This window comes from Pseudocercospora fijiensis (genome assembly GCF_000340215.1).
Source record: "Pseudocercospora fijiensis CIRAD86 unplaced genomic scaffold MYCFIscaffold_8, whole genome shotgun sequence".
In the NCBI taxonomy this organism is placed as follows: domain Eukaryota; kingdom Fungi; phylum Ascomycota; class Dothideomycetes; order Mycosphaerellales; family Mycosphaerellaceae; genus Pseudocercospora; species Pseudocercospora fijiensis.
The window spans coordinates 2,855,749-2,875,718 of NW_006921539.1; the positions used below are offsets into that span (position 1 = coordinate 2,855,749).

At 52.3% G+C, this 19,970-nt stretch overlaps 10 protein-coding genes across 10 annotated transcripts; 7 read left to right on the forward strand and 3 right to left on the reverse strand.

Moving 5' to 3' along the window:
• Nucleotides 1-794: 794 nt before the first annotated feature.
• Nucleotides 795-1,859, forward strand: MYCFIDRAFT_81077 (uncharacterized protein; the record flags this gene model as incomplete). Its single annotated transcript, XM_007932074.1, has 1 exon — nt 795-1,859. A coding segment is annotated over one exon (1,065 nt), but the record flags the coding sequence as incomplete, so codon positions are not given.
• A 235-nt stretch (nt 1,860-2,094) lies between these two features.
• Nucleotides 2,095-2,793, reverse strand: MYCFIDRAFT_81078 (uncharacterized protein; the record flags this gene model as incomplete). Its single annotated transcript, XM_007932075.1, has 3 exons — nt 2,095-2,255; nt 2,313-2,651; nt 2,703-2,793. The coding sequence occupies 3 exons, from the start codon at nt 2,791-2,793 to the stop codon at nt 2,095-2,097; spliced, it is 591 nt and encodes a 196-aa protein (XP_007930266.1).
• Nucleotides 2,794-3,283: 490 nt separating this feature from the next.
• Nucleotides 3,284-4,234, forward strand: MYCFIDRAFT_81079 (uncharacterized protein; the record flags this gene model as incomplete). Its single annotated transcript, XM_007932076.1, has 1 exon — nt 3,284-4,234. One exon carries the CDS (start codon nt 3,284-3,286, stop codon nt 4,232-4,234), a length of 951 nt encoding a protein of 316 aa, XP_007930267.1.
• Nucleotides 4,235-5,846: 1,612 nt separating this feature from the next.
• MYCFIDRAFT_167435 (uncharacterized protein) lies at nt 5,847-7,969 on the forward strand. Its single transcript, XM_007932077.1, has one exon. The coding sequence runs from the start codon at nt 5,877-5,879 to the stop codon at nt 7,845-7,847; it is 1,971 nt and encodes a 656-aa protein (XP_007930268.1). The 5' UTR covers nt 5,847-5,876; the 3' UTR covers nt 7,848-7,969.
• Nucleotides 7,970-8,036: 67 nt separating this feature from the next.
• On the reverse strand, nt 8,037-8,293 carry MYCFIDRAFT_178180 (uncharacterized protein; the record flags this gene model as incomplete). The annotated part of the gene is made up of 3 exons (XM_007932078.1): nt 8,037-8,121; nt 8,151-8,255; nt 8,286-8,293. 3 exons carry the CDS (start codon nt 8,291-8,293, stop codon nt 8,037-8,039), a joined length of 198 nt encoding a protein of 65 aa, XP_007930269.1.
• A 242-nt stretch (nt 8,294-8,535) lies between these two features.
• MYCFIDRAFT_204877 (glycoside hydrolase family 16 protein) lies at nt 8,536-9,648 on the forward strand (the record flags this gene model as incomplete). The annotated part of the gene is made up of 3 exons (XM_007932079.1): nt 8,536-8,904; nt 8,956-9,028; nt 9,106-9,648. The coding sequence occupies 3 exons, from the start codon at nt 8,536-8,538 to the stop codon at nt 9,414-9,416; spliced, it is 753 nt and encodes a 250-aa protein (XP_007930270.1). The 3' UTR covers nt 9,417-9,648.
• An 865-nt stretch (nt 9,649-10,513) lies between these two features.
• Nucleotides 10,514-11,818, forward strand: MYCFIDRAFT_199311 (uncharacterized protein; the record flags this gene model as incomplete). Its single annotated transcript, XM_007932080.1, has 1 exon — nt 10,514-11,818. The coding sequence occupies one exon, from the start codon at nt 10,514-10,516 to the stop codon at nt 11,816-11,818; it is 1,305 nt and encodes a 434-aa protein (XP_007930271.1).
• Nucleotides 11,819-12,652: 834 nt separating this feature from the next.
• Nucleotides 12,653-14,217, forward strand: MYCFIDRAFT_37608 (uncharacterized protein; the record flags this gene model as incomplete). The annotated part of the gene is made up of 3 exons (XM_007931497.1): nt 12,653-13,213; nt 13,280-13,916; nt 13,967-14,217. The coding sequence occupies 3 exons, from the start codon at nt 12,653-12,655 to the stop codon at nt 14,215-14,217; spliced, it is 1,449 nt and encodes a 482-aa protein (XP_007929688.1).
• Nucleotides 14,218-15,149: 932 nt separating this feature from the next.
• MYCFIDRAFT_87903 (uncharacterized protein) lies at nt 15,150-17,097 on the forward strand. The gene is made up of 4 exons (XM_007932081.1): nt 15,150-15,428; nt 15,500-15,722; nt 15,773-16,328; nt 16,385-17,097. Exons 1-4 carry the CDS (start codon nt 15,169-15,171, stop codon nt 16,963-16,965), a joined length of 1,620 nt encoding a protein of 539 aa, XP_007930272.1. The 5' UTR covers nt 15,150-15,168; the 3' UTR covers nt 16,966-17,097.
• Nucleotides 17,098-18,194: 1,097 nt separating this feature from the next.
• Nucleotides 18,195-18,989, reverse strand: MYCFIDRAFT_111024 (uncharacterized protein; the record flags this gene model as incomplete). The annotated part of the gene is made up of 2 exons (XM_007932082.1): nt 18,195-18,766; nt 18,821-18,989. Coding segments are annotated over 2 exons (741 nt in total), but the record flags the coding sequence as incomplete, so codon positions are not given.
• Nucleotides 18,990-19,970: the final 981 nt, after the last annotated feature.

Below are 19,970 nucleotides of genomic sequence, written 5' to 3' on the forward strand. Positions count from 1 at the left end.
AGATATTCGCCAAGACCGCTGCTCGTCTTGCCAGATTGGGACGAAACTGCTCAAGTGAACCATGGTTCTAGCAGTTCATGCGGACCCGGGGAACGATAGCTGTGGCTTAGAATGCCACAACTGCAATGCTCATTGATTCCCATCTGGAATCTCATGCAGTCTCTACTGCAAACGCTTTGTGCTCGAGCGCTTCGAGACCAGTTCACAGTAGGCTGCACGTGCCTGATGGTGAGGGCTTATACTGCGATCGCTGGTCGGGCACAAACAGCAGGGCAGACACAGCGCTTATTCTTCGTGCTGCCAAGTCTATGAGTGGGCCCAGGTTAATCATATATCAAGCCTGGTGGTGGCGAAGAAGGGCCGTGTCAGTCTGAGCTACCACCATCATTGTCACACCATGGTCCGCGCTCCACAGCACACAATCCCATCATAGTATTCCATCGCAGCCCTCACGTGGTCTTCTGGGAGCCCTGGCTCTGGAATCGGGCCCGTAGCTCAGAGGAAGACTGAAAGTCTCGGCTTCAGTGCCGTCATTCTCGGACGGAGCAAGCAATGCCCGGGGCGTATCCACCGTGTCCAGGCCCGCCTCCAAATCGACCTTTGCCGCCTATACCGTCCAAGTAGAGCCGTCGGACAGGTATACATAAGGGCCACGGAGTGCTCGACCGTTCGCTCAGGCTATCCTTTTCCACGCGAAGCAGAGCAATATCTTGAGATCAAACCTTAGTGCTTTATCAGAAGTACGACGATCCCGGGACATCCTTCCCGCACCTGGCCGCCAACAGACACCAACCATGTCCTCCCACTCAGAGTGCTGTGAATTCGACATGTCCTCGGAGGGAGTTCCGGTGCCTGATGAGTTGTTGTCGTCAGCTAAGCTCTCCCGCTCACGACACTCTTCTTACGATCCGGGATTCTGCGACGGATATGCTGGCACACCTCAGCACAGCATCCATTCTCCTCACCAACAAGAGGATGCGACCTTCTCAAACACTCCTCGCTCACCATTCCTCCGCCTCCCGGCAGACATCCGAAACATCATCTACAACTTCGCCTTTTTCGAATCCTCAGGGATCCATGTAGACTTTAATGCAGATTCTCCGTACCCGCGGCGCACCTCAATCATCTCTAACCCGGACACAACGAGCAGCATCTTCTCCCTATCCATAACGTGCAAGGAGATCTACGATGAAAGTTGCAATCTCCCTTTCTGGCTCAACACTACCAACCTCCACGTACCAATTCTGCAAGACCTGTGGACTCTGCGAAATGCCACATTCTACGCTCAGCCTAACTCAGGAAGCCCATCAAGTACCGCCTGGCCAATGTTGCCGCCAAGTCCAGCCTCGAGAAGACGAGTAATCGCGCTGCCACCCGCTAGCTTAACAGTGAAGTCGCCTCTTCTCCGACAGAAAGCTCAGGAATATGTGACGCTGGCAATGAGATTGCCGCACTTGGATGATATCGTATCCAGACTAAATTACACGATTTGTGAGCCAACCAGAATCGGAAGACTGAACAGAGTCCACATCCACCTTGGAAGTCAGACCAATAATGTTTTTATCGAGAGGTTCTTCACGGCCTGGTCGGCGGTTCTACCGAGCTTATTTGCTCTAGAGGCCGCCGTGAGGGACTTGCGGGTGTCATTTGCATTGAGGGTCTCGAGGAGAATGGTGGTCGACTATGAATTTAGTGTCAGCAACGGAGGCGTCAAATGTCTCGAGGAGATTGACCGATGTGTTGTCGTTCCTTACGCTGGAGAACTTACAATTCCTGAACTGGGCACGATCAACAGCATTCGAAGCAGGATCTGGAAAGGCTTTTTCGGCGAGGATGAGAAGCCACCGACGAGCTTCAAGGTTCGTCGAAAAACGTGTCTGCCAGCGCCGAGTTGTGTGACAAACGCCAGCGACTTGAATGAGGCGACTTTGGCTTCGATGAGTACACCTGTAGCATAGCAAAAGTTTTTGAACCCCTGTATCATTTAGCAGCACGAAATACACGGACTTACGAATGAGAAAAGTTTTGGACTGAAACATGTTACTCTCTCATTGCCGTTGCGTAAGCCAACCGGTATAATATGAGGCGACGCTCTCATGACCCGCGAGTGAACAAGCGCGATACGAGCGCTCCGCCCACATTTCGTGCTAAAGATCCCGAGTAAAGTCCTCTTTCCACCAGTCCACTCGCTTGGCTGAATTTATCGCATCGCGAAAACGCCAAAGTGTTCGTGATGGTCAACACAAGCGCAATCGCTGCTTTATGTCAGCTGTCCCTTCCGATGCATGTGTTTGATGTGCATGTGTACTCACCGACCAATGTCAACCATATAAACCTCAGCCTGACCAACGCCAGAATCGCAAGGGCGATCCATAACGCAGGCTGCACATATAATGCCATCCAAAAGAATCTCTTGTCTGTAGGCGTCACAGTCTTGCCGCCAGGCTCGTTTGGCTGCGGTGCACTTTCGAAGACCCAGTGGCTATCACCGCTCTGAGCCACCTCATTCCACCACCGTAGCCCAACAAGCCGTCGGCCAGCGATGTTCTTGAGGTAGTAGAAGTCCATCGCGAGGAGGATGATCGTTACAATGAAGATGAGGACGAAGTTCTCGGTGAATAGCATGCCGAGGAGGTAGACGAGCAGGGAGGCTATATGGGGTGTTAGCGGTATCTCCAAGTAAGATAGCTCGCTGGACATACATATGCGAAAGCCAAGGAAGGTGAGAAGTGTTAAGGGGTGCGCACTCAGTCGCCAATTGAGCTGGCCTTGTTCATGCTGTATGTCCGCCATATTGACTTGCGCTGGAAGCGCTGCTGGCCCAGGCGTAGCACAATGGTGTGGATTATGGGTTGTGTCGTTTCTGTAGGCATTCGCTTTGCTGAGCAGACGCGACGTAGCTTCGAGCTATTTGCAGGGGTTCTCGGTAGCCGGCAAAGAAACATGTGGTCCGGCTACACCGGCTAACTTGAGCATCGCATCTCAGGTCTTGTCTCTAGCTTTTCCGTGAACCTTTCGTCAACTGCATGCGGAACACATGTCGTGCTCGCTATGTCGTATCCTGGGCGCAGCTTCCCACGATGAAGCAGGCCGAGCAAATGTATGCTCGTGGCGTGGTGGAAGACGCCGCTCAGGCGCCACGGTCTCAGCTGCAGGCCGCCGCAATGCAAGTCGGACAGTGCTGCTCGTCCGCAGCCATGACGCACAAACGCTTCTGAAGGATATTTCGACCAACTCATGTCAATACTTGGTCCTAGCAGCATGCCATAGAGACGCCTAAAGCATGGCAGAGGGCACTCTAGCACTAAGCATCCCTGGCTGGTTCCTGACCGGCGTGACCTACTTCAAGCTGGTCCGGTGCGCGGGTGACTTCAAGGAAGACTTCGCTCTTCTATGGCTCAAGTTCGAAAGTGTTCAGCTACGTTTCACTCGCTGGGGCCTTGCAGCGAGAATTCCGGCAGCACCAGTTACGGAAGTCAGTACCAAGCAGTGGGCGGACGAATTCGTCACGAAGTACTCCCCGGAACAGGTCAAATGGGCCGAGTCCGTCTTGAGGCGTGTCACCAAAGCTTTCAAGCGTGTCTATGACAAAGTGGATGATGACACCGAAGAGATCGCTCTCCAGACCAAGGGACTCGCACTCGCGCTGGAAGAAGTCAATGAAGAAGAGGCCCTGGACAGAACCCCAAAGCTTGCGGCTGTGCACAGATTCTTCAAGAAGGCAAGCGAAAAGGGTCACAAATTTGTTGACTCTGGAAGGCTTCTTAAGGATCGGACGAAGTGGGCATTGCATAAGAAAGATTACCTGGTTCAGCTTGTGAACTTGATCGCGGATCTCGTTCTAGAGCTCGAAACGCAATTTCCGGACATTGCTGAAGAAGCAAAGAAATTGGCTGCAGCAGAGGTTCAGGAAGCTGCAGGCGTCTCAGAACCACGGGAAGAAGTACTAAATGGCGTTGCTCAGGTCTCAGAAGGCACTGATCCTGCGCTGACTGAAGCCATCAAAGCTGTCGTTCGGACCACAATCAGCTTTGACTTCAGTGGACTGGGGCTCTCAGAAAAGGCTGTTGGGCACTATGGCGCCAACTTCGACAGAGTTCCAGAGGGCGCAAACATTACACTCACGGCTCGTGATATCAACGCTGGCGGCGATACGAGGACTCATATTGGACACACTTTTGGGAACCAAGGTCGAGTGTTCGATACTAAGCCTGGCGCAACTGCGGAGAAGTGACATGTCGTTGAAGAATGAAATGCAATAGCTCCTCCCGAGGATATATCGTTGTCCCATTTCACCTCTTGAGTTGTTCCCATCCAGACGCCCTGCACTCTAATCTAGGAGAATCGGTTGCAAATGATGCATTGTTGCGATATTTGACCGGGCCCACCCAGCGCATAGGACCTGATGCCGCAGTAAGGACAATTTTGCTTCTGCAAATGATTATTGAAAGCCTCTGTAGCTTTGCGCTCGCTGACTTGTGCCTGATGATAGACCAGGTCCACAGCGAACTGAGGATGTGCCAGCATCGCGTCGTCGAAAATAGCAGTCGACGGGTCCGGTAGCAGTAGGCCCTTGGATTCAGCAGCAACCTTCACAACAGCCTTGCACATCTCTGTAATGATCGGCTGTGCGGTATAAGCGACTTTGATAGCTAGCACAAGGGTACTCCAATGTGGACTCAGCGAGCTGGTGAACTTCTTCGTTGCGAGCTCCCTAAGACCCCGAACATCCCACTTGTCTGCGCACACTGCCATCTGGACGTGAAATTGGACCGCCTCCTCCCGGTCACTTGGCTCCGAGTCGTCGAAGTCGTACATGTATTCGATCAAGGCTTCAATCTCGTCCGTGTCGTGGTCTTCGGACATGTCGATGGCTCGCTTTGAGGACTCCTGTGAGAGTTATACCTGTCAGTTTGCGAAGGAATCCCTGACAAGTCATATGCTCACCATGAATGGCGACACACATGCCCTTTTCAGCACCTCAGAGTGCAGTGAACGCACGAGGCGGTGCACGGGAAATTCTCGTCCATTGCAAATGATCTTGAAATCGAATAACTCAGGACAAGTGGTGAGTCTCGTCACCAGGTCCAGCTTCATAGCGTCTTCAGCCATCGGCGATATTTCTCTTCATCGCAATTGTTTTGCTGTCGTGCTGAGATACAAGGCGTGTGGGCAGAGACGAGATGCAACGATTCGTTTTGTGATGCCAAAGAAGGCTCAACTTTGCGACCGACCCGCTCCTCAGAGTAGAGATTTTCGATAAGTTTGATCACACTTGTCATGTATTCGCCAATTTCAATTGTGCGAATCATGTGAGCCTTTTCTCATCTCATTGAGAGGCACAAGTGTATCTCTCATGCTGAGATTCGCAGCAACAATGACGCCTGGCATCTGGAGGCCGTATGTTATGAGCCAGATACTCGCAAGCGCCATTCAAGACCAGCGACAGTTCAGTGCTCAAGATAATTCGCCTTCGGTGATGCTTCATGCATTCCATACTCGGTCCTGCATGGTACATGTACTTTATGTCTGCAGCTTGAGCCGCGGCGGGGCAGACATCATGAGGCTACGGGGGCGGGGTGTTTGCAGACCATGGCATCCGAATTGTCTCCCGCTAAGACAGTGGATTGAGTAAGAGAGTAACGAACTCGAGACCGCAGCCCCCAAGATGCTGTGTAATCGAGGCGGTGGTCGTAGGTCGTAATAATCGAGGACCGCGAGGAGCCCCCTGCTATCGATACCACTAGCGGCAAAATTAGAGTTTGGCAGGGGGAGGAGCGATTCTGAACTTTTTCGAGTGTCGCCTCCCCAGTCCGCCGCTCTGTTCTGCACACCGACGAGGCACGCCGCCACCGTCCCACCGCACCACCGACAAGATGAAGACGACGTGGAAGGACATCGCGCCGGTGCCGACGTCGCAGGAGTTCCTCGACATCGTGCTGTCGCGAACCCAGCGCCGGCTGCCCACACAAATTCGGGCTGGCTTCAAAATCAGCAGAATTCGAGCATTCTACATGCGGAAGGTGAAATATACCGCCGAGACCTTTTCTGAGAAGCTGAACGCCATTTTGGACGGCTTTCCGCGACTGGCGGACATTCATCCGTTCCACAAGGATCTACTCAATACCCTCTACGATGCAGACCACTTTCGAATTGCGCTTGGCCAAATGAACACCGCGAAAGGCTTGATTGAGACGGTGTCAAGAGATTACATCCGATTGCTCAAATATGGCCAGAGTCTGTTCCAATGCAAACAGCTCAAGCGCGCAGCGCTTGGTCGCATGGCTACCATTTGCAAGAGATTGAAGGATCCGCTGGTGTACCTGGAGCAAGTGAGACAGCATTTGGGCCGTCTGCCTTCGATCGATCCCAACACACGAACACTACTCATCTGTGGCTACCCAAATGTCGGAAAATCGAGCTTCTTGAAGAACATCTCCCGCGCAGATGTGGATGTGCAGCCCTACGCTTTCACGACAAAGAGCTTGTTCGTTGGTCACTTCGACTATAAGATGCTGCGGTTTCAGGCTATCGACACTCCAGGAATTCTCGATCACCCACTTGAAGAGATGAACACGATCGAGATGCAGAGTATCACAGCAATTGCACACTTGCGGAGTGCGATTTTGTACTTCATGGATCTGAGCGAGCAATGCGGATACAGTGTGCACGCACAGATGGCTCTGTTCGAGAGCATCAAGCCACTTTTCGCCAACAAGCTTGTCTTCATTGTGATCAACAAGACAGATGTGATGAAGCCAGAAGACTTGGACATGGAAACGCAAGAGAAGTTAGACAAGCTGCTGAAGAGCGCAAACGTGGAAATGCTGCAAATGTCTTGCACAACTACAGAGGGTCTCATGAATGTCAAAAACGCTGTGTGCGACAGACTGCTCGCAGAGCGGAATGCGCAGAAATTGAAGGCTGGTACGAACGCGTCAGGCGATGTCACAGGCAGACTGGGAGATGTGCTCAAGCGGATACACGTTGCTCAGCCACTTGGCGGCATCGGCTACGGCCCCGATATCCCAGAGGCGGCTCTCAGCAAGATGAAGTACGACAAGGACGACCCGAATAGACCTAAGCTCATGCGCGACATCGAAGAAGAGAACGGTGGTGCCGGTGTCTTTAACGTCAACCTCAGAGAGAAGTATCTGCTTGAAGACGACGAATGGAAAATGGACAAGATACCGGAAGTGCTCAATGGCATGAACGTATACGACTATTTCGACCCAGACATTGAATCCAAGCTCCAGGCGCTTGAAGAGGAAGAGGAACGACTAGAGGCAGAAGGCCATTATGACGATGATGAAGAGCTCGAAGATGCAGAGGAAGCTGACATCAAATACAAGGCCGAGCTGATTCGGGAAAAGCGACAGCTCATCCGGAACGAGAACAAGATGCGCAAGTCTCTCAAGAATCGTGCCGTCATTCCGAGATCGAAGAAGGCTGTGCAGATGGAGAAGATGCAGGCTGGGCTTGAGAAGGCGGGCTACGACACAAGTGCTATCGCAGAGCGGGCCAGGTCGCTTTCGAGACCACGCGGTAGAAGGCGAGCAGGCACTGAGGACGTTGACGATTCTATGGACGTGGATGAGACTCCAAAAGAGCGCCTGTCCCGAAGCATCTCCGTTGCCAGAGTCAGGAGTCAGAGTGTAAAGAACAGGAGAGAAGACGGTGTCACTGATGAGACTGCAAGAACGAATGCTGAGCGTGCTGCCAAGCTTGGTCAGAAGAAGATGAACCGCATGGCTAGGCAAGGTGAGGCAGATCGTCACCAAACTGCTAGCAAGTCGAAATGGCTTCTTGCTGGCAAGAGGGGTATGGGAAGCACGAGAAGTCGCTAATGTGGGCGTTCATGTTCATCTGGCGTTGCATTGCGTAGGGATGTCTGGAGTCAGGGTGTTCAAAAGGGCTGCAGTGTTCGGATTTTACTTGGCGGCCACACCTGGCGACATGAAGATAGAAGGACAGCTCCAACCATATCGGCCCAAGATGGTTTGCAGCTAATGGAATGCACGATACCTTCCAAATATTCATCCGCGTACCTTCATTCCCTGCTTCAACATCATTCCCATTTCAATCCCAGATCTCACCCGTTGACGTCCGCCCTCGCCTCGACTTCAGCTCTCATTCCCTCTAGTGCCAACTTGGACACTCCAATTCCTGTGAACGCTGGCTTATGATCTGGGAGGCATCTCTTTAACGCCTCTCCTGCAGGCTCCAGCTCGTGGCATAAAAGGTCAATTTGTATACTTGACTCATTCCTTTCCCACCGGCTTCACGGAAACATGGATCAATCTAATTTATATTGTCTTATAATAGTGTCGTCTATTTTGTTTCCCTATTTCACTATCTACGATTACTATTAATACCCAATACGATGTTACAACTCTATGTGGTACTACTATTTATTAGTCTTAGCTATAACTATAATTAAATTACCTCGTCTCGAAAGGGAGGGATCTATATGTAGGGACATGCCGCCTTACTGTATCTGATTCTCTGGGTCCCTTACTTATTATCCCTTTCGACATGCACTTGCTAATCTACTTGGTCCACCTGGCTGCCTTTGTTGATGCCATCCTTCCTGAGACATACCACGAACATCGCCTCAAGAAACGCGGCTCTGCTTTGATTCCCTCGGATTGCTTCTCCAGCGACCAGGCTTTGTACAAGTACTTTTCACCAAATTATCCATGGGGCGACCACCACAACGGCGCGGCACTCATGTCGCAAGCGCAGGTCAGTGCTGCTAAGGGCTTCTTGTCGCTCAGGTCGGACTACACTGGCGCTGCCAATTGGTCCTATAACTCGGGCACGGTATATGCGAATCAGCATTTTACTGTGCCGACCGGCGGTGGCCTTGACTTCGAAGCAAGCTACCAGGCCAACACAGAGCCAGTGAGTCTGCATTATATGTCCTTCTGATGATGACCTCTGATTTCAAGATAGGGCTGCTGGCCTGCTTTCTGGCTGACAGCGGTTAACGGCTGGCCTCCAGAGATCGATCTTGCCGAGTGGAAGGGTGCGTGTTCTGCTTCTATTTCTCTGTCACTCATCGGAACGATTCGTGCTCGCTGACTCAATATCCTCAATCTGTAGGCAGTGGAAAGGTCAGCTTCAACACCTTCAACACCAGCTCACACGTGGCATCACTTGATGTGCCTTACCCGAACCCTGGATCATGGCATTCGATTAGAAACGAGCTACGTGCTGAAGCTGACGGCTCCACACTCGCGATCTCTTTCTATCTTGACGGTCGCCTCATAACGAAACAATATGGCGCCAACATGGTGAATGCGCCTTTCTGGCTCATTATCGATTACCAGATGCTCGGAAGTAGCGGCAAGACTGGACCTCATGAGACAACCTATTTCAATGTACGAGGCTTGACGGTGGCGAGCTACCCATAGAGCAGGTCTTGAAACGATACTACAATGCTAAAGTTGCGCCGCGGTGGCACGGAGTGATTGCTGAGATTGCTAGAGAGTATCAGCTTCATTCATAGCATCGTCCGGGCCAGATCAATGGTCTAAAACACGCATTGCTCACGCCATGGCACGTCCGGAGACAGCTGAGGTCATCGCTTTGTGTGGGACATGCTAGTCTGCGCAAATGTACAATCGTCATCCTATGTATCTCTAACAGGACCGTCCAAAATCTCCCTCGGAAGCGGCCACTGGCATCTTCCGATTCGCACGTCAAACCGAATGTGACAGCTTCGAATATCTGGCTCAGGTTCGAAAGGATCGCCTGGCAGACTTTCATCTCTTCATGGGAAATACGTCTTGTGGCGGAACCCTGGAAGTCATACCAAAGATTGGCCTTCGCGTAATGAGCCTGGAACGAAAAGTTTTGATATGTACGTTGAGCTGATCGCGGCCTAGACTCATTGAAAAGTCTAGCGAGCTTTGGTCGACGACTCATGAAGATGAGACGCTCGCTCTCCATCCTGCTGCGAGAGGTACGTCTTGACAATTCTGTGCAACGGTGTTTCAAATGCGGAAAGAATTACAGCCAAGCTGCACAGCCTCTGTGCAGCCTCGCATTTGCAAATGCGACGGTGCGGATAGCAATGTAGTCGCTCCTCTCTTTGAGATATGGACTTCAATCCTTTAATCCGGTCATTGTAAACATCAGATTCTTCTGAAATAAATGACACATCAGCAAGATCAACGATCCTGGTTGCGCTGTGTCTGAAGATGATTGATGAGGTGATGTTCGTGTGAAGAGTTTCACATCCCATCCTTTCATGTGCTAGGCCGGGATAAGCTAGATCAAAACAAAGCGAACCTGGTCTTCAACTTGGCCAGAGCTTCAACTCCACCACATCTCGCCCGCCTTGTACGAGGCAGCAAGGCTGTGCGCACCTGTCGTCCATCACAGAGCAGGCAGCGCCGACGATGTAAACGATCTCGCCGTTGCTGGACACCTTTCACCACCCGACCGTGTCTGCTGCAAAGACAGGTCGTAACGCGACCAGCCCGTCTTTCCGCGTCGAGAGCAGAAGATGGCCATCTCACCGCCAGCGTCGCTTGCCGCATCGCAGCACTACGGCAGAACTACACACACTACTGCACAGTTCTTGCAACCGCCAAAGTCTCCCGCCACGGTCACAACCACACCTGCCTTCGCAACTGCTACAGATTACATTTCGACAGGCTCGAGGAAGAGGCAGCGACCGGACTCGGCACATGCGAACGAGCAACATCACCCGGCACAATCGACTTGGACTGAAACCCCAGCTTGGGCGCGGTGTCCTACTCCGTGCGACAAGCTCTATGAGAGCGGATTTGGGCAGCACTCGGTGAATGAGCGGTATCGGCTCGCGGGAGGATTTGACACGCCCTCTTTGCGAGCCACTTCGCCCATACAGCATTTGACCGTGAATGAGCATGAGTTTAGGCGGCGTCTGCGAGATGATGATATGGACCTTTCTATGCATAGCGGCTGCACACCAATTTCTGGGCCTCTCGCACGTGAGCGAAACGGTGTTGCTCGCTTGAATGCAGTGCCTGACAATCGATCACAGACGACATGGACACAATTCGCTTTCGAGCTGGTTGGTAAGGCGTTCAATTTCGGCACGACGGTGTTTAAAGGGTTCTATTCAGGAGGAGGTAGAGTCTATCAGATAAGCTCTTCGACTGGACCGGATCGGCTGCAGCACAACTCACTTCGAGTATCGACGCCACTACCTGGATCTTGGGATAGCGACGAGTTCCTGGGCGACTTCGAACAAGACAGCCCATACTTCGCACAGCAGACATCGCCGACACGACCACCGGCCAAGCGCCGTCAAACAGATCGAGACAGTTGGGTGCTCGTCGGCAATCCTGATGCTGAGAACCAAACCAGTCCGAAACGGAAAATATCTGGCAATAGCGTACCGCGAAGTAACCCGGCTCCTGGTAGGCCGACCGCATCTCGGGCCTCCAGTCGGCGCAGTCTGGCACCAGTATCAAGAAAGTCATCCGCCTTCGGACCCACCAATGGGAGTCCAGTGCAGTTCTCACCCGCACTGGCACCACCACAGCAGTCACAGAGCAGAATAGCATCCGTAGCAGCGACACGATCACCTCAGCAAAGGCCGAGCAGCGCAGGCGTAACAGCCTACGTCAGTCCAGACGCGGAACGCTTTGTTAAAAGACAGGCCAAGCAGGATCGCGCTGCAGACAAAACCATGACGAATATGGGAAACAGAATACAAGAAATGATGAGACAGGCGCAAGAAGCGCTAGGGACGAAATACAGCGTCGAAGGCGATGGAATGGACCTTGAAGACGAAGGATATGTTGATGATGATTGGCAATGAGAATGATACGTTGCCATAACTTTCGAGACACGACGCCACGACTCGCACGAACTACAGTACGGACGCAGATCGCAAGATCCGCAGCAAATTGATGATACCCACCTAGCGCAAGAGTTCTCGCTGTATACAGTCAACTCACGATAGATCTCCGACATCTGGAGTTTTGCAATACTGCGCAATATCTCCTGACTATTGTAGTCTCATCCTCCTTTGACCGTGCCTCGTGTAGTGTATTACCCGCACGGGATCAGGTGAGGTGGTCGGTCCCAGTGCTGCAGGCCTGTGGTTGCTGTCGTCACCAAGTCACCATATGTCTAGTTTTGCTGCTGGAGGTCGCCGGTCCGTTAATGGTACCTGTATGATGCCAACAAGCGATCTGATCCATCCCACTGCTCATAACAGACTGCGCGGAGCATATCTAGGCTTCTGCTACAGAGTTGCATCAGGAGACTACGTAGCATTCCTTCTTGCGACTTCTGCATTGATTCTGACAGAGGCCGCATTCAGCACTTGACACGGCGGCAGTCGAATCGCTCACACTCCATGGCAGCAATTACAGTGGTTGTGTGGACAGTAGGAATCAGCGGGAGCAGTGAGAAATGATGAAGTAATTCCAGACACTTGGCAGAGGGAGATTCAAGTGATTGGGTCTGAAGTCTTGGCATTTTGATATCCGGCTCGTCCTTCCACTTCCGGACGAGATGTAAACAAACCACAGAAGACATCAACAAACGCTCTGCGCTCGGCGTCTCCGCCCCCACGCGCATTCAAACAGCAGGCACTGTTGACCTCTTGGCCCTCATCGCTATCTTGTATCGTTTTCTGGTATCTGGAATGGCACCCCGCGCAAAGGCACAAGCACCTGCCGCGGATGATAGCGAAGACGATCTCGCGACTACCACAACTCGAGGCGCCGCGCAGAACAAACGCCGTCCCGCCAAAATGACCAAGGCAAAGACGGCAGCGCGCCGATTGAGCGCGACGACGCCTGCAGCGAAGCGCAAGGCCGCGACCAGGCAACCGCGACAGGCATTGAAAGACCGAACCAACATTCAAGACGGTAACGAGACAGAAGAGGTCGACGCGTTCGACGAGGAAGATATGGCCGCAAAGCCGAAGGCAAAGAAAGCAAAAACGACCGCTACGCGTAAAACAGCTGCCGCAAAGGCGCAAGCGACTGAGCATGAAGCAGAGAAAGCGCCGTCGAAGCGTGGGAGAAAGCCAAAGCGAGCACCATCGCCTGAGCCCTTGTTGACCATACCGGAGACGCAGCCAGATCTACCAGAGCAGATGGAAGATGTCGAACAATCAATCGAAGTCGACCCGGACAACATGGATATCGAGAAGGAACCAACGCCAAAGCGGGCTCCGATTTATGTTCAACGCGCACCATCTGTGCCAATACAGCCTCTGCAGCCTCGACTGAGTGGGCGTGCTGCTGTTCGAGCGGCATCAGTCCAGCCTCCTTTTGCACCTATTCGCGACCGCAGCAATAGTGCTAGCGGCACGGAAAGGCGAGGTGGCGACCCTGAGCTCAGGCGCCAGTTGAACGATTTGACCTCCAAGTACGAGAACCTGAACTTGAAGTATCAAGGTCTGCAAGACATACAGCAAGGAGGCGAAACGAACTTCGAGAAGCTGAAGCGCGCAAGTGATCAGAAGGCGAAAGATGCCAACGACCTTATCGCCTCCTTGAGAAAGGAGATATACGAATTTCGCAAGACGTCCAATTTGAGCTCTAGCGAGACGAACAACATGCAAAAGCAAGTCACTTCTCTGACGACTTCGAACGAGAAGTTGACTGTCGAGCGCAACGACTTGAAGGAAAAGCTCCAGCTTTCACAGAACGAAGTCAAGTCGTTAGAGGCGAAGCTTATGGCTGCAAGACAGCAGGTGGCTAATGCTGCACAAGAAGCCAAGACCCAAGAAGTAACGAAGAAGCAGAACAGTTCTGTGTCAGTGAACGTGGCAGAAGCTCAAAAGGAAGCCAAGATGAAGGAGAATCTTTATGCAGATCTCACTGGCTTGATCATTGCCAATGTCAAGCGTAACGAGGGCGAGGACATCTATGACTGCATCCAGACTGGTCGCAACGGAAGTAAGTGCTTGGCTCAATTCGTGTCAAATTCACCTACTAATCGCTTACAGCCCTTCACTTCCACCTCAATGTCGGAAACGATGCCACGACACCTCATCCCAAGACACCTTCTGGTATGAGCTATGAAGATGCTGAATTCTCGTATGAACCACTACTCGACGAAAGCAGAGATCGTGAACTTTTGGAGCTGCTTCCAGACTATCTCACGGAAGAGATCTGCTTCCCTCGAAATCACGCCCAGAGATTCTACAGCAAAGTCGTCGAGAGCATGACTAAGAAGTTCGTTGTCGAGGAGGATTGAGTGAAGCTCACAATGAGCGTTGTTGGATGAAGATGATTGTCACGAGCCTACTTGGAGAGCATGAAGAACAATTCCTGGGTGCATGGCGTTTCTGGCGTACCAGAGTCTTTCAGATACCTCTGTTCGTTGTTCTATTTACAGCTTCCACAGCTCCTGCTGTGTAAAGCTTCATGTCGGCGTAGCATAAACGCAATAAATTGTGCCTTTATCAGCATCTACACCTCCATTCACACATCTGGCTCAATTCAACTCTTCTTTCGGATTTTCGATCCAGGACTTGCAGAAATCCTGTGCTTGGTCGTCGAAGGTTATCCGCCATAAGGGTCAGCACCACCTGTTCGACGTCCAAAGTGCGCTCATCTAAAGCAGGAAATTGCGAATCCGGTAGATCTGACCACGGAACAGGTGACCAACAGGGCGAAAGCTTAGCGGACCTTGCAGGATTAATTTCCAATCAGCTCGACCGCTCACGTTCGTGTCGATGAGCGTCGCTATCTTGGCAGCAGAATGATAGATCCTCTTGCAGTGCCTTCATTGTCTGATTTTGGGGCTTTGCGCGACCGACCCAGATTCATGGAATGGGCGGCAAGGAAAAGAGGAATTTCCTAAGGTTTGGACCCTGGCGCCATGCCGCCGAGAGAGGGTTGGAGCCGTGTGGAGAGAAGAATGGGGAAAGCTGGAGAAAGAGATGTTGATTCGTGGATTATCCAGCGTCGTGAAGGTCGCAACGCTAGAAACGCCATCCACCACCTTCCAACTCTTCTTTAAGCTTGTAGCAAGCCACGTGAGGACGGCGAGGTCACATCGATTCCCAGACGTGCAGGAGTGTTGCACGATCCTCCCTAGTACGTCGTCGGGAAGTGGGTGTTGCAAGGAGCCCAAGCAACTACTTAAGATCTCCGCTCCCACTTGGCCAGCTTGGCCGGTAGCTTGCTTCGATCTTCTACGAACATGTCGGCGGCCGTGAACGATCCACCCAGATCTGGTTCGCTTCACGACCAGGTCGCAATCGAAGACCTGAAAGAGAAGAATGTCTTCCATTCTGAAGTCCTGGTCGACAAAGACCTCATGATCAATGCCTTCGAAGGAGAGAATCGCGAGCACGAGATGGGTGTTTGGGAGGCCACGAAGAAACACCCAATGGCATGCATTTGGGCATTCATAATGTGCTTTACAATTGTCATGGAGAGTTTCGACATGTTCCTGAATGGGTGAGTGGTTCGCGCTCAAGGTATGCGTCGAATCTCACGCACACTGACCATGATCGCTTTGCTCTCTGCAGAAACTTCGTCGCCCTTCCAAGGTTCAAGTCAAAGTATGGCGTTTTGCACAACGGCGAGTGGACAATTCCGACCAAGTGGCAGAGCTCACTTTTTCAAGCCGGTCAGTGTGGTGCATTCGTCGGCGTATTCCTTGCAGGTCCGATCACGAATCGGTTGGGCTATCGCTGGGTGACCATTCTGGCATTGATATTGATGAACGCCACGATCTTCATCTCCTTCTTTGTGAGTAGATTGCATAGCTCGCTTCGACTCATCTGACAAATGATATGCAGGCCGATTCGCTCGAAGTGCTAGTCATCGGCCAAGCATTCGAAGGCGTTCCTTGGGGTTTCTTCATCGCCAACTCGCCAGCTTATGCTTCCGAAATCGTACCGATTGCCCTGAGAGGCGCTTGCACCGCGACGCTGCAGATGTCATGGTCCATTGGTGGCATTATCGTTGCTGCAGTGTGCTACGCATTCAATCAGCGAAATGATCAGTGGGCGTGGCGCGTGCCTCTTGCTTTGCAATGGATCTTTCCGACTCCGCTTTTGATTCTCATTTTCCTCGCTCCTGAGTCGCCATGGTGGCTTATTCGTAAAGGAAGGAAAGAGCAAGCTCTGAAGTCCATCAAGCGACTTGGTAGCAAGACTGAGGCCGAGGCGCAAGAAAAGCTCGCCATGATGGAGCGCACCGTTGAGATTGAAGCGCAAATGGGCGGCACTCCTACCCTCCTCGACTTGATCAAGGGCACTGACTTGCGCCGAACGATTATTACTTGCTTGGTGTACGCCTCGCAGAACTTCGCCGGTAATCTCATTGCTAACCAGGCAACCTTCTTCTTCGAGCGTGAGTGACCTTTTCGCGGAGTTTTTGGTTGAATTGATCACTGATCGGATGTGCAGAAGCTGGAATGTCTACCGACTTCTCTTTCCAACTCAACTTGATCAACTCATGTCTTGGGTTAGTCGCCAACATCGGATCTTGGTTCCTGACCTCTTGGTTCGGTCGCCGAACCATTTACCTATGGGGAACAGCGTTTAACTTCACGTTTCTCATCATCCTTGGTATCTGCGCTTCAATCCAGCAGAACAGTGGTACCAATTATGCTCAGGCCGTGCTTGGAATCATTATTTCATTCGTGTATGCAGGAACACTCGGTCCCATCAGTTACGCCATCATTGCCGAGACGTCCTCGGTACGTCTTCGCGCTCTGAGCACCGGCGTCGGTCGTGGTGCATACTACGTCGCAGAGATCCCAATGATATACCTGGCCTCGCAAATGCTCAATCCCACCGGATGGAATCTGGCTGGCAAGTGTGGATATGTGTGGGGAGGCACAGCTCTCGTTTGCTGGGTACTCGCATACTTCTTCTTGCCCGAGCTCAAGCATCGCTCATATCGTGAGCTTGACATCCTGTTCCACCGCAGGGTGCCAGCCAGGAAATTCAAGACCACTGTCATCGATGTCAAGGACAACGACTAGAAGTCTGAAAGCAGCAGATGGCTGGCTGAGGTCCATCTGGGCGTCATCTCATGTAATCTCGGAAGCTTCGGTTGTGAGACGAAGAGCAGACTGGCAAAATAGTCTAGCAGAATGGCATCGTTTCCGTTCGCGCTTGCCTTCCCTGCATCCTGTTGATGTTGACTGTGGCCCTGTGGAAATAGACTTTGATCACGGGTGCGATTGGTGTTGAGAAAAGGATGATAGTTAATGCTGACTGCTGACTGTTGATCTCGAGATCTCGAGTGATGACCAGTCCGAAGTCGCGCCGGGCTTGGCAGCTGCATCTGATACCACTTCTTGCGCCGTCTTATCCCTCTTCTCCCATGCCAACTATGATCGCCAAACCAGTCGATTCAGCCAAGCTACTAGAAGCAAAGTACTACGAGATCGTGGCAGCACACAATGACAGGCAATTCGAACGCGACAAAGAACCATGGAAAAGTGTCACATCCAGCTTCAGGTCCGAACTGGCATATGGCGACCAGCGGGAAGTAGACCTGGATGGATACTTGGAGACGGGCAGAAAGATGTTTGGTGGAGATCCCTCTTTGAGAGTAGAGGTTCAAGACATCAGCGTAAACGTTGATGAACAGGAAGGTTTCGGCGAAGTCTTCGCAAACCAGGCGTTAGTCTCTCCCGGAGTGACTTTTCGGCGGAGTGTCGTGGTTGCAACGTTTAGGGTTGTTAGAGGTGAATGGAAGTGCTGCGGAAATAAGCACATCAAAGGACTCGACGTTGCTGGCTAAGCTTGCCATTGTCATCCTATCACCTATGTGTACAACCGGCAGCGACGACTTGATTCAAGTTGTTGTTTGTCCAACTAATACATTATGCTCAGCGAAGAAAAGGTCGTTAATCATACTTGTATCTTCATCCGTGCCCAACCCAAACGCTGTACCAGAAACGCCAAGAATGATTTTCTTTGAAGCCTTTCCATTTTCCTGTTCTGTCGCTTCATCAGCAACACCCGATGCGCCTCTACCATCCGAGTGAGTATTCGTAACATGCACAGTGATTTACCTCCAGACTGATCGAGCTTGACTCCAGCATCGCTTGACAGCTCACTTGATAGCTTTACAGAGTCGTGTCGGTCAGAGTGTGTGATCATCGTCACGTTTTGTTTTGGAATGAGTGTGCGCTTTGATGTCGGAGGATTGCCACTTTCGCCTGAGAACCACGAGCTCTTGTCCTTGCGAGGACTCCTAGCCGTAGTTTGGGGGAGAACCTGATCCGCCCGGCGCAGCCTGGCCGTGAGGTCCGCCGTGCCCATTGCCATCCTTCATGACCTCCAGAGTATGTGGAAAGTAAGGTTCGACACCCCAGTTCCGAAGATATGCTCCAGTCTTCTCGATACGCTTGATCTCGCGCTGGACACCCCAGCTGTCACCCTCCTCTCTGAAGCGACCCTTGACCACATCTACCATGGCGTCATCGAGACGGCGGTAGAAAGCTCGTCGCTCAGTGATGTCATCTTCGTCGCCATTCTCAAGACCACCGTGAGAGTTGAGGTTACCACCGAGCTTGAGAAGCAGATCGAACGCAAATCGTGGCCCGCTTGGAAGGGAAGAGAGGCGGGTGATGTCGGGCAAGAATTTCAACATGCATGCGCTGAAAGATGGGGTTGGCAGCGAATCGTTGAGATCGTCTTGTAGCCTGTGCAAGTCAAAGTTGACGATGGTGATCTTGCGATCCAGCTGTGCATTGAGCGTGGCTGCTGCGTGAGTAGGCGACGACGCGTGTGAGGCAGAGTCCATGATCTGAGCAATGCTGGGAGGCACATCTGATCAAGGAATTAGCATGCGATATGAACGAATGTGATGTGCGCCTTGCTTACCTGGCCGAAGACCACGCTTGTCAATCCATGCGTGCACTTCTGTCCGCTGCCTCTCCAGCGAATCGATGTATGCCTTTAGATCTGCAATCTCGCTCTCGAGGCCTTCTATCTTTTCGGTGTAGGGTCGGACTGCCTGATTGAAAGCCTCGACCAGAAGATTCGGCGCCGGCTCGTGCTTGTGGGATGGGCTTGCGTCGTAAGCACCACTGCTGTAGCCATTGCTCATGGTGTTGTTTCCTCTCAGGCCTGCCGACACAGGTGGACTCTGATAGTTGTTTGGCGCTCCGCCGTACTGCGACACCTCAACCGGACGATCCCGTCGCGCATACATATTGCTGTCTGCTCCCGCTCCACTGCTGACGGTCTCCTTGGCCAGCGGGTCGTTGAGCTGCGGCGCACCAGCAGTTACACTTGCGTTGCGTGCGATAGGAAGTCCTTGATCCTCGTAATCGATCGGACTACGATCAACGGGCGGCGCGCTGTGGGCGTATTTCTCGTCGTAGGCCGCGGAGCTGGTCTTACTGTCGTGGCGCGAGTCGTAAGTGTCGACGTAAGACTGCGAGTTACTGCGACTTCTGCTTCTCGAAAGGCGCTTGAAGAAGACCATGCTTCCAGGGATGAGGGGAGGGGAGGTACTAGGTAGTAAGGTCGAGCGCGCTGGCGCTGGCGCTGGCGCTGGCGGGTGAAGGAAGCGCTTATACTTTCAAGACTGCTGGAAAAGCTGGGGCGGGGCGCGGCGGGGCGGGCAGGCGAAGCGACGGTGCTGTATTGGCTGCGCGGACACGGCAAGACAAGGTCAGAGTCGTAAGATGCAGTGAGAATGAGCGAGCGGTGGGAGGCAGGTTGGGCAGAGCAGATAGCGATGGGAAGCTGTAGAAATGGCTGGACAGATGGCTGCGAGAAAAGTAGAGAAATGTGCGAGGGTGGGAGCGAGCACAAGCTCCACCCGATGCCAATGCCCGCGACGATCTCGGATCTCTGATTTCTGTGCTACAGCCTACAGGCCAGTGTTTGCTCGTTGCAATGCAATGCAGGAACAGTTTTTCTTGGTCACCACACCTCCACTCCCCTCGCTCCCTCGTCGATGATTTCTCAAGTAGCTGCGTACTGACCAGCACTAGGCATACGGCCAATCAAAGACGGCAAATAT

Bases quoted from the DNA above. Each gene is read 5' to 3' on its own strand.
- MYCFIDRAFT_87903 (XM_007932081.1), top strand. From the start codon at position 15,169: ATGTCGGCGGCCGTGAACGATCCACCCAGATCTGGTTCGCTTCACGAC. The intron at 15,723-15,772 runs GTGAGTAGATTG...AATGATATGCAG, and splicing joins CGATCTTCATCTCCTTCTTT to GCCGATTCGCTCGAAGTGCT. The intron at 16,329-16,384 runs GTGAGTGACCTT...TCGGATGTGCAG, and splicing joins GGCAACCTTCTTCTTCGAGC to AAGCTGGAATGTCTACCGAC.
- MYCFIDRAFT_167435 (XM_007932077.1), top strand. From the start codon at position 5,877: ATGAAGACGACGTGGAAGGACATCGCGCCGGTGCCGACGTCGCAGGAG.